General features: G+C 40.0%; 1 protein-coding gene and 1 non-coding gene across 14 annotated transcripts; one reads left to right on the forward strand and one right to left on the reverse strand.

Moving 5' to 3' along the window:
* Positions 1–722: 722 nt before the first annotated feature.
* LOC118143922 (U6 spliceosomal RNA) lies at positions 723–829 on the forward strand. The gene has a single exon (XR_004728407.1). It is a non-coding gene; the product is annotated as a U6 spliceosomal RNA (small nuclear RNA).
* Positions 830–9367: 8538 nt separating this feature from the next.
* On the reverse strand, positions 9368–15509 carry FIGNL1 (fidgetin like 1). Of its 13 annotated transcripts, XM_078342428.1 has the most exons (5): positions 15472–15509; positions 14741–14908; positions 13364–13493; positions 13169–13238; positions 9368–12547 (listed from the first exon to the last, which is right to left on the reverse strand). In XM_078342428.1, exon 5 carries the CDS (start codon positions 12535–12537, stop codon positions 10513–10515), a length of 2025 nt encoding a protein of 674 aa, XP_078198554.1. In that variant the 5' UTR covers positions 12538–12547; positions 13169–13238; positions 13364–13493; positions 14741–14908; positions 15472–15509; the 3' UTR covers positions 9368–10512. The 13 variants fall into 13 exon arrangements, with proteins under 13 accessions (XP_078198554.1, XP_035109268.3, XP_017830685.4 ...); XM_035253377.3 differs by lacking the exon at positions 13169–13238 and having other exon boundaries at positions 13364–13511; positions 14760–14908; XM_017975196.4 differs by lacking the exon at positions 13169–13238.

Raw genomic sequence — 15509 nt, forward strand, 5'->3', positions numbered from 1 at the left:
TGGTTCTCATTATATATCTGTTCAACAGAGGTTTCCTAGATGTCCTTGGATCCAACGAGAGATGAATGACTGATGAAATCACGACTGCAAAGAGCACCATTCTCCGTGAGCGGTGACAGAGTGTAGAAAGGGTAGCACCTCCCGGTGGGGCTCTTAGCTGCCATGCAGAGTAGGTGCTGTGCAACCCCCAGATTCTACTCTGCTCAGAGGTGATGTGTTAGCTATCATTTTCTTGGAGCTCCAATAACTGTCTTGACAACACCTTTGACAGTCCCAGGTCTGTTTAGTTTAATTCAGTCCAAAGGATTTCAGCAGTAATTTGCTGAAAACAGGAGAGTATCCACTCTTTAATGAGACAAATATCTATCTAAGTCATTTTTACGGCAAAATGTAGCTGCCTCTTTTAAAATTTAGTTATCATATATTCAGAATTTGTGATAGGGCCCAGTAGTGGGAGCAGTAGCTGAATTTCTGAGTCTGGATTTACTTTGTTTTTACACTGTATTATTCCTGTTTTCTAAATAATCAGAGCCCTTGTAGTTGATAAACTACACTAAACTACTCCTGTGCTCCATAGATATATTAATCTAAAATCCTGACTTCTTGTTGTTATTGTTGTCCTCTATAAAGAGTAACATCCAAGCCTCCTGACGATGTCATCCTTTTAGGAAACAATGTGATCTTACTGTTTGCCTTTTCACTGTTCTAGAAGTTTAGTGGATGTGCTCACTTTGGCAGAATATATACTAAAATTGGAATGATACAGAGAAGATTAGCATGGCCTCTGAGCAAGGATGACATGCAAATTCATGAAGTATTCCATATAAAAAATACTTGAAAATAAAAAATATATATTTTAAAAAGATTAGTGGATAAAGCACATGGCTTGAGTAGGGTTCCCTGCAATGTCCTCACCCCCTGGCCTCCTGACTGCCTTCTGCCCTTGCTGTTACGAGGCCAGAGCTTGACCCACCCCAACCCACCACACAGGCTTCACTTCGAATCCCTCACCTTATGCCTGCGGTGGGGCCCACCTTTCAATCTCAATGCCTGGTCCTAACCCTAAACCTACATACTTTCTCTCAACATCAAGACTTACCTGAACATATGCCAAACTACCTCAAACAAAACATAACACAATAAAATATGAGCAGCTGTTTTATTTTTCTTATATTTTATTCCTGTTTGTTGAAATCTTCTAGAATTTTAGTTTTGGATATTTTTAATGTTATGTTTTTATTTCAGGAATTCATTTTAACAGTTGTATTAAACCGTACAACTATATTGTCAAAAATTATTTAAACGTTGTCACAGGGTTGGCTGGTTCCTTTGCTCATGGTAGCTTGGTATGTACTATAGCTTTCCTTTTGCTGACTTCTCCATCCTGATTCATTTTTCATTTGCCTAAGGCATTCTTTTTCCCTTTTTCCCCCAGATAGAATATACGAATGATAATTTGGGCATCCATTGTTTCTAAATAAGAATGTACTGTAGTCCCCCATTTGACATCTTAGATCTACAAAACTAATCGCAAAATTATTTGCCCCCAGAACTTTGTAAGCACTGTTTTATTATTACTACTACTATTTATTATTCTTTTTAGAGACAGGATCTCACTCTGTCACCCAGGCTAAAGTGCAGTGGTACAATCATGACTCACTGCAGCCTCAAACTCCTAGGCTCAAGTGATTCTTTTACCTCAGCCTCCCGAGTCTCTGGGATTACATGCATATGCCACCACACTTTGCTAATTTATTTCTGTAGAGATAGGGTCTCACTGCTGCCCACACTGGTCTCAAACTCCCGGTCTTTAGTGACCCTCTCACCTCAGCCTCCCAAAGTGTTGGGATTACAGGTGTGAGCCACTGTGCCTATTACTTTCCAGTATTTAATGTTATCTGAAACTTTAGTCTTTTATAGATTGCCTGTTTGGTTGTGCTTTCTTGCTCTTTCCCCAGGCTCAGAGACTTTACCAAGATATGTCTCAATCCATCCCCAAGTCTTGCATAACAATCTGTTTAAAGAAAACTCCCTCTAACTGCACTTTTCCTCTACTCTCACATAACAATCAACACAGAAGACTTCTGTTATCAAATGTGGGTTTTTCCCCCATACACCCATCAGTGGACACCAGCTGCATGTCCTCTAATTCAATTCCAACACTGTTTACCTAGAGATATTGTCAGATGCCACAGGCTGAGGAGTCAGTCCCCAAGAATCCTCCTCCATACCAGTCGCCAAGTCTGGGCCTTCAGAACTTCTGACCAACAAGCTTCAGGCTAAGGTTCCCATGACTCCTTCTTTGGGTTCAATGAATTTGCAGAAGCGCCTTACAGAACTCAAGGAAACACTTGCTTAGTTCACCAGTTTATCGCTCTATACTGGAAAAAATACAGATAAAGAAACACTAGGGCGAGTATGGGGGAAAGGGCTTGGAGCTTCCATGCCGTCCCTGGGCGTACCAACCTCCAGGAACCTCCACATGCTCAGCTATTGGGAAGCTTTCTGAACCCTGTCCTCTTGGGGTTTTATGAGAGTTTAAATACCCACAATCAGAAAGGTGGAAGAACATTAGAGTGGAAGGAGGCCTAACACATCTAACAACATAAAAAGACTATATTAAGGCTGTGGGAGTTATGAGCCAAAGAACCCTGGATGAAAAACCTATATATATCATAACACCACACGCTCATTAGATGCTTTTGATATGAATTATGTATTTCACTCAGAAAAATTATCTGTTAATAATGTGATTATAATCTCCCTCTCTCCTTTTTACTTTCTATAGATTCCCCATTATATGGATATTAATTTCCTGAAATCTATCGTACTACTTAACTCCTCACTCCAGCTCTGTCTGCTGAAGATTGTAAAATAATTTCATAGCTTATTCTTCCTTTTATCTATCTTGTTTCAGCCCTTTTCATTTAAAAAACTTCAGTCCTTCCATTAAGATTTTTATTTGAACAATTAGAACTCAGAATTCTGTTTCCTGAACCTTTACTTCATAGCTGTGATAGACTCTGAAGCAGGCCCCATGATCCCTGCCTTCTGGTAATTGTCATTTTTAATACCCTTCCCTGAGAGTGGAAAGGACCTGTTTCTTGCTCTCACCCAACAGAATACAGCGAAGGTGACAAAGGGTCATCAGTGTGATTACATTAAAGAAGATAATACCATCTGTGCTGCTGGAAAAGCTCTCTCCCCTGCTGACTTTGGGGAAGCAAGCAGCCATGTTGGAATGCCTACATGGTAAGGAACTGAGAGCAACCTCCAGCCAACAGATGGCAAGAACTGAGGCCCTTTGTCTAGTCATCTGTAAGGAACTGAACATTGCCCAGTAACCACGTAAGCTGAGCAGTGGATCCTTCCCCAACAAGCCTCAGATGAGACCGTAGCCCTGACCAACACCTTCATTGCAGCCCTATGGGTCCCTGGAGCAGAGCACCCAGCTAAGCCTGACCCACAGAAACTGCAAGGTCATTAATGTGTGTTGTTTAAAGTCACTAAGTTTGACTGGGCATGGTGGCTCATGCCTGTAATGCCAGTACTTTGGGAGACTGAGGCAGGAGGATAATGAGGTCAAGAGATGGAGATCATCCTGGCCAACATGGTGAAACCCCATTTCTACTAAAAATAGAAAAATTACCTGGGTGTGGTGGTGCACACCTGTAGTACCAGCTACTCAGGAGGCTGAGGCAGAATGGCTTCAACCCGGGAGGCGGAGATTGCAGTGAGCTGAGATCACGTCACTGCACTCCATCCTGGTGACAGAGTAAGATTCCATCTCAAAAAAAAAGTCACTAAGTTTGCGGTGATATTGTTATGCAACAATACACTAATATAAGAGCTAATTTGGTGGCTACCGTGTCTTCCGGGATCAAGACTTTTTAAAGCTCCACTCAGTCTCCTGAATCAATGCTGCTTCTCTATGTGCCTCTCACAAAGCTGGGTTTTTCAAAAGTCTCATGAATCTTGCATGGTTGTAAAGTGAACATAAAGTCTCTGACTGGAAAGAACCTTCTAATGGGTGTGACATAGGATTAGAGACAAAGGCACGCATGTGTTGGAAGTTAGTGGGGGCTATCTCACAAACAGTGGTCATAGAAGGCCTTGCTGGAGAAATTATATTTTACTAACTTGAAGAAGCTGTAAGGAAGAGCTTTCCACACTCAAAGAACAGTGTAATGTTCCCTACCCCACATTGCTGTGATAACAAACTACCATAAACTTACCAGCTTAGAACCTATAGTCTGTATATCAGAAGTCTGGGAGGTTTTACTGGTTCTGCTTTGGGTTCTAAAGACTGAAATCAAGGTGTCAGCTGACCTTGACTCTCATCTGGAATCTCTTGGGGAGGCTTCCTGGCTCATTTAGGTTGCTGAGAATTCACTTCTAAGCAGTTGTAGGACTGACATCTCTGCTTTGTGTTGGCTATTATCTGGAGGCTTCTCTCTAGCCCTTGTATATGGGCTCCTGAATCAGAGCTGCAACTGCAGAGCAAATCCTTCTCATACTTGGAATCGTGGACATCCCTTCTGCCACATTTTTCTTCTGCCTCTTCAGCTTTCCTCTTCTCTAACCAGCCAGAGAACATTCTCTGCTTTTAAGGACTTATGAAATTAGATTGGCTCTACACAAATAATTCAAGATAACCTCCCTATCTAAAGGTCTGTAACCACATTACCTCTGCAAGGTCCCTTCTCAGCAGGGCCTAGATTTGATTGAATAAGCAGAGGATGGGTCTCTTGGAGGAACATCTTCGGAATTCTGCCTACCATAATTTTTCTACATGGGAAACATGTTTGTTCACCTTAACATCCAGTGGGATGAAGCAAAGTAAGAAAAGAGACTGAAGAGAAATATTTGGCTCTAGGAAGGAATTTGTATTTTATTTTCACTTCAACAGCAATCTGTTGGAAGATTTTTACATGGGGAAGTATTGCCAACTTATACTTTAAAAGTTATCAGTATGCTGAGAGAGAAAAGCTTTCTTAGCAAATGTCTTTCATACTGCTCAGCCATTGAGAGAGAGAGATGTGTTAACTGTGGTGTGAGCACGACCCCCTCTATGTCTTGGCATAAGCCTGCGTGTCTCAGTGGCAAGTATATAGAGAAACTGTGGGAAAACGGGGTCTACCCTTAGAAAAATGTGGAAGTAGGTAAAAAGTTATGAAGTGAGACAGAAGTTAGTTACATTAAGTTCCACTGCTTCATCAAATACTTGTGCTTCTGCCTAACGTGGCAATCAGAAGTAGCTGCCACCCTGACTCACTTCTCAGGCTGCAGGGCCCACAAAAGCCAGGTGACTATAAATGACTCCCAGATTTAGGGACATCCACTTCCCAGTGGCTTGTGGGCCTGCACTCTGCAAGACTTGTCTTGGCAATCCGTTCAGATACCAGACCACTGGCCCACAGCTATTTTGCTGCCTAAGCTAGGGATACAGCCCAGGCACTGCAGAGATAACCAATCTCAGCTGGCGTGTTCACAGCCATTATTTAGCTCAGGGATTCCAACAACCTTATACCATTTGCTCTGTAACCTCCAGAAACATGTCACATTTGAAATGGTATCTTTCTCTCTTTTCCAACATCACATTGGATTTTAGTGTATATTTTTTCATTTCAATGAATATTTTGCACCTACAGGCAGGAAAGGTAAATTTGTGGCTTAGGCCACTATTTTAAATGGAAAGTTTGATACCATACCTTTTCTTATTAAGCTAATATATTCTTCCGGGGGGAAAAAAAAGCTGGGGGGCAGTTTTTTTTTCTTAGAAGCCTTTTAAGGGAAAGTTGAGCTGCATGCATTTCTTGGATACAAAGGTAAGGTGCAACTCTGACACTAAAGCATGGGACTACCAAGTGGTTGTGTCTCTCTCTGGGACAGCATGGCTTCGTCACACATGGGGATGAGAACCAGGGCCTGACAGTCCAGGACAGTGGGTGAAGACAAGCAAAGGAGGAGACAAGGAGTAAAGAAGGAAACAAGGCTCTGCTGGACTCTGACTGCACAGGTTGTAGTGTTTTGAGTGCTTGCCCTGGTCATATCCGAGAAATCTGGGACTTGCCTATATTTTCCCTGTCATCTCTACATTTCTGAGCAGAAATGGATAAAGAGAGGTCTAACAGCTAGGCTTCACAGGCCATCGCAGGCCCTGTTGGTCAGCAGGCACACTGCTGCTTCTTGAGATGCCTGAGCACAGCTGTCACAAAACATCCATGACCCAAGTGTCCTTAACCACATGCTGCCTTTATAAAATGCCACCTTGTGTGGACTTCCTAATTTTCCTTTTTCCCTTTTATTAAGTGATTTATTATATATTAAGTGGTCCATTATGCTGACTTAACTCCTTAATAAAGCCCTCTCTTCATGTTTTCCCATTTTTTTTGTAATGAGCCAAACTAGTAATACTTAAAAGTTGGCCTATATGTCTAGACTTTGTCTTGTACCTCTCAGTACCCAGCACCTGATACTCTGCAAGCGAATCTCAAATTCATAAATTTTTGGTAAGTGATAACAGAAATCTGGATGTGTCAATTAAGGATTGTCCAGTACCATTCCCTCACTTTTATCACTTAAAAAAAAACAGATCTTAGGGAGTTCATGCAGACTGTCTAAGGTTAGAACCACTGGCAGTTTTCTAATGCCCATTTTAATGCTCTTTCCATTATAAAATGTGTTGTAAAAGTATTTTTTTAAGGGCAAGAGTTAAAAGTGGTGACTACATCTCATTTTTTGTCCCAAGACTCCCTCCACTCACCCAGGCTGCTGGGGCAAACCTTCAGGATGGCCCCACCTGCTTATTAAACTGTTTCAAATGTGCTTCAGGGGAATGGGGAGGGAAGAAAAGAAAAGAAGAAAAAAAATGTGCTCCAGATGCTCCCTCAATACCAACTCCTGAACTGAGGTCAGGAACTTGGAATATAAGAAGGAAGTTAAAAGGTGTTATCTTTATTTGACCTGGCCTTTTGCCATGGACTTAGATAGAATCTTTTCTCTTAATCAGATCCCTAAAGGTGGGTTGTAAGTGTCCCTTAAAAAAAAAAAACTGGAGAGTAACAATGGAGACCAATAAATAACATATAAGCATGAATAAAGAAAAATAATAATCTGGGACAGACCTATTAAAAAGTTCTAAAGTGTAGAAAAAGAGAAACATAACTACGAGATGTTTCTTTGGAATTAGAATTTTTCCACAAAACTAAAGATAGATGGCATATGATCTCTAATAATATGATACAAATCCCACTAACACTAAGCAGAATGAGCTAGGACAATCACACGAAAAAGTTGAAAAGATCCTTCACAGCAACAAGAGCAAAATCAAGGCAGATTCAGAGAAGATGCACAATCATAAAACATGAACCCGTCCTTTTAAATCTGTATTCTACATTTAATCCTCACTCTCTGACAAGAGAAATACAAACTACTCTCACTTTAAAACTGAAACTGAATAATTAAGTAACCAATAGTCACCAGTAAATGACAGCCAGAATTCAAAAGGTCTATTTGGCTCCACAGCCCGTGATCTTTATGACTCTATCAAGACCAGCTGTCAATATTAAAAGCAGACTTGATATTTTAGAATTGAGAAAATGAGTTAAAATATCAGAAAGATTAGAAATTTACCATAGAATGAATACATATCAAAAGGATCATAAATTATTAGATGTCAAAAATATTTAAGAAGGCCTGAAATTATAAATTAGAATAAGTCACCATACTCATCCATACTCCTGTCAAAACTGTTAGCATCAATACCACAACCAAGTGAAATGTTTGGTAAACATGTATTTCTACTAAGGAAATATAATATTTAAAGACATTAAATATCCGACTAACATTCATGTTTCTGACACAATGGCTAAAGACACTGCAGTGCCACACTTGAGAGAACTGAATCCAAGATTATATTCAATCAAGACAATCATATCTGGTGAGAATAAGAAATCTTAAAAGTTTTAGTAAGCTTCCTGCCCAACTACTTCAGGAAGACTCAAAATCACAGTGCTGAGACGAAGAACGCTTTTCTGTGGTATAACACAGAAAGAGTTGACTCCCTAACTCAAAGTTTCTTTCCAGCTTTAAAATATCCTGACTATTCCTTTCAGGTTTAGATTCTTATTTAACAGAGTAGACTTTAATTCAAGAGGGTCCATTTCTTGAGCATGTGTAACATGGGCTCTGCCTAATCCAAGATGAGCTAAACCAACTAGACTTTCTCTCCTTCTCACAATTTCTAAACTCCATAGAAACAAGTGGCCCTGTGGTTGGTGATCAAGGATCTTAAAGTCAGAGATGGCAGAAGATATAACTGGAAAAAACTGACAATAAATATTAAGGGCGAATTACAGAGCTAAACAAAACATTAACACCTAGAGGGCAAATGGTGATAAATCTAAATAGCCACAGTAATTGTAAGACCCAAGAGGGCAGGAGTGATATGCAATTAAATAGCAAGAAAGAAAAACTAAAGAATTCCTTGACATCAATACCAAAGAACCCGAGGTTATAGTGCTGTTTATACAGACACAGAAAGGGACAGACAGTAATGAATATTGCGAAATGTTTTAAAATGTTACAAGATGTAACTAAGAACTAAAGACAAGAAGTTTAACATCCAAATTCAAATAAAAACACCAGGTGTGGTGGCTCACACCTGCAATCCCAGCACTTCAGGGGGCTGAGGTAGGTAGATCAAGTTTGAGGCCAGGAGTTCGAGACCAGCCTAAGCAACATAGCAAAACCCCATCTCTACTAAAAATACAAAAATTAGCCAGGTGTGGTGGTGTACAGCTGTGGTCTCAGCTACACAGGAGGCTGAGGCACAAGAATCACTGGAACCCAGAAGGCAAAGGTTGCAGTGAGCCAAGATCACATCACTACACTGGAGCCTAGACAACACAGCAAGACTCTGTCTCAAAAACAAAACGAAACATAAAACAAATTCTAATGAAAGACAACCACACATTACAAAGGGAACAACTAAAAACTGCAGTAACAATCCTTTAACATAAAAACAGAACACAAACCAAGAAAAAATTTAAACTATACATATACACAAACTGTCTAAATTCAGCAACTAAAAGTGTTTTGATTGGACATTTCAAGTTGCACTATTCACAAAAGAAAATATTCAAACTTAAATGTAACCTCCATGAGACCAAGGATATTTGTCTGTGTCGTTCATTGCTCTACCTTCAGTAACTTCAGTTTTTTGAATAAATGCAAAAAGAATGCTAATAAATACCAAAATTGCCTACTGCCCAATGCTGCCACAGTGTAGTCCCCCGATTCAGTGCAGATGGAGTTTTACAGGAACTACTTTTTAAGAGAACAATTTAGAATGCAAGCCAAAAGCTTTCAAAAGTGCATATTCTTTAATCCAAGAATTACTCAATAAATTTATACATATTTTTTAAAAAGATCACCAAATGGCATCCCGCATAGTTCCTTTACAATAAACAAAAGATGAACAACCTAACGTTCTGCCCGATATGTCCTCTACCAGATGACTCAATTATAGTCCATCCATGGAATGCTGGGCAATCATAGCAGGACATTTATGTTAACATGGAAAGTGAAGATACGCTTTAGAGAGCAGGCTACAAAAGAGAATACATTACACAATCCAACTGCTGTATAAAACAAAACCTCTGGAAGAATCTATGCTTAAATATTAAGAGTGTGTCCCACAAAGTGGTAGGATAACAGTGATTTTTATTCTCTACTTATCTCTATTTTCTCATGTTTCTGTAATGCACATTTCATAAAACACAATGGGTCTGGTATAAAAATCTGAAACACTTATTTTTGATAGAACGCAGTATTACAGGCTGTAGTGTCAAATAAAACATTAATGTTAGATATCACACACTTCCCTGAAAATAACCCACACTCTTAATTACCCTTTCAGTTCTATGAATATATCTGTAATACTAGATCATACCTTACTATTTCTGAAAATGTTAGTCCTGATAAAAATTAAAAACCATAGAGGTAACAAATTGGCAGAATAAAGTAAAAACTGCCACTTTAGCTTTTAGTGAGATCTTAAATCTGCTGAAATAACACTAAGCAATGCTCTGTTCCAAATGTAAACCATTATACTAGCCAACATTAAGAATTACGTGGCCATTGGGAGGAACACTCTTCAATAAAAGACGGGTATTAATCAGATATAACTTTATATGTAATCTTCAACTAAAAAATTAATTTGAGCTCACTTTGCATGTTATATAACTTCAAAAGAAAGAATTCTTGGAAACAAAAGTTCATTCTCACTTTGTTTAGATAGGCTTACACATCAGGTAATAAATGCAAAGCAAAACTTACATTAACATACACTGTCAATTAGTTGTAAAATCTGAACTATTATTTGAAGTACAGAATTCAGAGTATTTTCAAAAAAAAAAAAAAAAATTAACATATCCCCTTCTTTCTATACTAAAAAATAAAAAAAGACTGCACTACAGAGATGCCCTCTTTTAATTCCAAGTATCCTATTTACTTTCCACAACCAAAAGTTTTGTTCCAGTTTTCATAAAGCTCTAAATCTTTTGGAGAAACACTAGGTCGCACAGTTCTAAACGCATTTTCAAAATCAATATAAGCTGTTGGCCGAACTTGATCTGGTGTTATGGTAGCAAGGTCAGCAGTTTGTAAACTGCGAATAGGACCAAGAGAAGCCTCTCTGCAAAGCTGTGTCATGTCTGCTCCTGAAAACCCATCAGAGAGCTGTACAATCTGTTCAATTTCTTCTTCACTGAGGCAACAATGCTCTCTGGACATTAGATTAATTACTATCTGTTTCCTGGCTGAAGCTTCTGGGAGGGGAATATAAAGCCTTTTCACCAATCTTCTTCGGGCAGCCTCATCAATTTCTTGTGGCCGATTTGTTGCTCCCACCACTAGGATACGATCTTCAGAAGATGTTGTTGCTCCATCTAATTGAACTAAAAATTCTGTTTTTATCCTTCTAGAAGATTCATGCTCACCATCTCCCCGTTGAGATAACAGGGAATCAATTTCATCAATAAATATCACAGCTGGTTGCTGACACCTTGCTACAGCAAACAATGCACGGACCATTTTCTCCCCCTCGCCTACCCATTTAGAAGTTAAGGATGAAGCAGAGATGCTAAAGAATGTTGCCCCAGACTGACTAGCAATGCACTTGCCAATTAGAGTTTTACCAGTCCCAGGAGGACCAAAGAGCAAAATTCCTTTAGGGGGTCCCCTTAAACCAGTAAAGATGTCCGGCCTCAACATGGGCCACACAACTATTTCCTTTATGGTGGCTTTAGCAAACTCTACCCCTGCAATATCTTCCCAATTTACTGGAGGTCCATGATCCATAATCTCATTCATAATAAGTTCAATCATCTTTGGCTCCAAGTTCTTCAGACGCTCATCAACTGGATGTGCTGGTTCTGTAGGTCCTGCCCCATAAGGCTTATACTGCATTCCTCCATTCTGCTCTCCCCCATCTTGCTTGGGTATAGGAGGAACAAACTTTCCAAGTATTCCTCGGGATCTACTAGCTCCTAGAGATTTTTTTACACCACCATATGAAGACCCTGATGCACGCTGAGGTTGATGGTACTTTTTTTGCTGATCTACCCATAACTGTTCTTTTGCAGTTTTAAAAGTAGGCAGGCTGCTATCCTCCTTTGGGCCATTATCTTCTGTTTTACTATAAGCCTTATTCAATACTGGATTGGAAAGTGCATCAGTGGTACTAGAACCATAAAAAGACTTTCTTTGCAGATTTTCAGAGGCAGCAGGAAAACAAGACTGATTAGATAAGAACATATTAAGTCTTATGTTTTCTTCTGGAAAGCTGGGATTTTCCTTTCTGACATTTCCAAACAATGGCGTGACATGGAATTTTGCAGTGGCTGACTCATCTACCGGTGCTGAGAATGTAGAACAAGTCTTAGCAGTGTTAGTCACCACAGGTGGCTGGGCACTCTGAAGGAGTTTCAAAGGATTGCTCTCTGGGAAGTCTTGGGTCCTATCTTGATCATGAGCTGAGTTAGGTAGTTGGTCATTCTCTTGAGAATTACCACAAAAACTAAATTTAGTAAGATCAAAGACAGTGGCCTCCTTATGGATTACCACTGATGCATGAGCAGGTTCCAACAGAGAGTCTCTGAATTTTTTGCCAGCTTGCATCATCTTCTGTACACTACTCATTTTGAAAACATTATTTATTGACAATCCAGATTGCCACTTGTCACTATCTGTTTGTTGAGACCCTGCCAAAGTCAAAATGTTTTCTGCATAATTATTCAAGCCAGATTCAACATTGTCAGAATCAATAATTGCAGAATATTTCTCTGCATATTTTTTGAACAGTTTGGTAGCACAGACCTGGGAGATTTCAGAGTTTGCCCATGCATACTGAATGCGTAATATCTGTGCACGGTATGCATCTGCCTTCTGTCCTGCACATATGCCAGATGTAATTGCAAAGTAATTTTTCTGCCATTCACTCAGGTGCACAGATCTAGAGCTGGAGGTCTGCATTTTAGAGGTTCTATAACAAACAACAAAAATGAAAATAAATCAGTATGAAGAAAACAGATATAGTACTTTAAACATAGTTTTAAAATCTCTGCTAATCTGAAGGAAGGTACACTGGACTTTTTATTTTATAAGGTAGATTTATAAGTACAGGTTATAAGAGAAATATCTAGCTAATTTTACCAGTGAATAGGGAAAGCATTCATAAGGTTTAGATGAAAAGGATTTAAAATCGATCAGAAAAAGAAAAGCAATATTGAAGAACAATGGAACTATAGACACATAAAGCAAAACAAAACAAACAAGAGGTTTAACTCTGATCTGCACAAGAAACTAGGTGAATGAGCTTAAGTGAGCCTTTTACTATCACTGAAGGGTCTTCAGTTTTCTTTTTTATTGTTGTTGAGACAGAGTCTCACTCTGTCACCCAGGCTAGAGGGAAGTTGTGCTATCTTGGCTCACTGCAACATCTACCTCCGGGTTCAAGTGATTCTCCTGCCCCAGCCTCCCAAGTAGCTGAGATTAAAGGCACCCACCACCACACCCAGCTAAATTTTGTATTTTCAGTAGAGACAGGGTTTTACCATGTTGGTCAGGCTGGTCTCAAACTCCTGACCTCAGGTAATCCACCCACCTTGGCCTCCCAAAGTGTTAGGATTAGGGGCATGAGCCACTGCACCCAGCTGGTTATTCAGTTTTCTTATCTGCAAAGTGAGAGGAACCACTGGGAGAATCATATCGAGTAATGAATATGAAAATAATCTGAAAACTATCTTTATTCCTATCACCCAAATGTAGAAACTGAGGCTGAGAGAGTTAAAGAACTTACTTGAGATCACACAGCCAGTTACGAATGGTACCAGAAATCGAACACAAGCAGTTTCAATCCAGGTACTGTGCACTTCTTCATGTACACAATGCTCCTTGATGCTGCTACCCCAGGTCACAGATTGAACAGCCTGGATCACAAATTTGAACTACAGCATGTTTAAATGGCTTTAATAACTTATTCATGAATAAGCACGCAAAACAAAATGCCCTAGAATATCTCTCAGTTTCCTAATTTCACATAAGTATTAAAAAGTGAAACTGTTACAATAAATAAGAGAACAAGCTAACCTACTAAATGATTTTACTTTAGATTACTTGTCACGTTATTAGCATAGCCTTCTTCACACTGTTACATTTAAACAGACTGCTGCTGTATCACATTGCTAACTATACTGAATTTACTTACATATCCACAAGAAAACTGTATTAAAACTTTTCTTAGTTTCCTAACAGCATTTCAATTAAGTGAAAACTAAGAAACTCTACTTTATAGGCTCAAGTATTTGGAATTTTGCCTTCCAAATTACTTGTAAGTACAACTTAAAATCGGTTCTTTTCGTGCAACAGCCATGTTTAATACAGCATTTATCTCCCATGCCTTACAAATCATTTGTCACATTGTAAGTAGGTGTTCATAAATCTTTGTTTAAAAACTTAAGATCCAGAGCTTTAAATTAAAGACACCGTAATTTATTTAAAGCTGTCAAGCCAGATAAGCTAGAGTCAAAACTAGATCTGACCTCCCCTGTCAAGCAGTTCATCCCTCTTTTCAGTATACCATTTCGACTTTTAAACTCATTTATACAATACTGGAAATGAGAAACTGAAAGGTAACTCGGAAAACACTTGACACAAACTTTCACAATTGGTATCATCATTCTCTTCCTCTCCATGGCTTCATTCCACTTTATCATCTGTTACCCTGGGATTTCCAAAATACCTCAGAGTTCTAGTCAGTTTTCAGAATAAACCCCCTTCTCCTTTCCACCTTCACCTTTTCCTTCCATATTCATCTTCCAAGTCTTACTTCTTTTCAATTCAATCATTTACATAGTAAATATGGATAACCAAAAACTGGCCATCACTGATCAGTGACACAACCATTGTCTTGCTTATCATTTTCAAGTCAATTTAACCTTAAGGGCTTTTTCTAGATCTAAAAAGTACGATTAATTAGCACTGTCATATGAACTGCATTTCAATCTTCTTTATTTTGCCAATGTTCTGATTATTTTAATAATGTGATTATTTCTCTTCCTAGATAATTGGCTTCTGCAGGTAGGAACTGTTTTCCATTACATTTACACTGTCTTAGGACCTAGAATACAGTGTCCTGTAGAATAATGGCTACTAAAATACTGACAAGAGTGCCTACTCAGTACCAAGCACCGTACAGGCCTTTCACAGGACTCGATTCGTGATGCAAAACAGGAGTTAAGAGCACAGGGTCTGGAGCCAGGCTGCCTGCGTTCAGATCCTGGCTCTATCATCTGCCAGCAGTGACTGTAGGAAAATCTCTTAATGTCTTTCTGCCGGTTTTCACCTATAAAAGAAGCGCAGCAATATCACAGAGCTGACAAGGCCTTTTAATTCTGCAAAGCACTCGACACAGGTCTTAGCACCTAGAAAACACTCTATAAAATACTGCTGCTTCTGCCTCACAATGACCCCTCAAAGGTATGAGCCCTTCTTTCTCATCACAGAGCTTAACAGCTTGCGCTGGGCACAGGAGAGCTGACTGACCTCCGCTGTGGGAGCCCAGAACCCCGCCGGCCCCGGTAAATGCCGGCAACAAGCAGCCCCGCCCCCGGACAGGCCCTGCCAAAGGATGCCGCCGTCCACGCCGGAACCCTCCTTCCTAATCATGGGTGAGTCTGGTTCTGGGCTGGCGGGTAAGCCACCCTCCCCTAAGACAGAAGCAAATGAGAAGGGCGCTGAGGTCACAGCCACTGTCTGACTCCCGAAGCCCACGGCCTCCCACGAAGCCCCCGCCGCGCGACCCCTCAACATTCCAGAGCCATCCGCCCGCCTCGCCCCCGCGCCCAACCCTGATGCTCCACAAGGGTCAGCAAGGCCCCTGCCCCACCTCCCGTCACCGCGTCCTACCTGCGACCGTTCGCGGACACCATCAGCTTCCGAAAAGC

This window comes from Callithrix jacchus, chromosome 11, assembly GCF_049354715.1.
Source record: "Callithrix jacchus isolate 240 chromosome 11, calJac240_pri, whole genome shotgun sequence".
Lineage (NCBI taxonomy): Eukaryota > Metazoa > Chordata > Mammalia > Primates > Cebidae > Callithrix > Callithrix jacchus.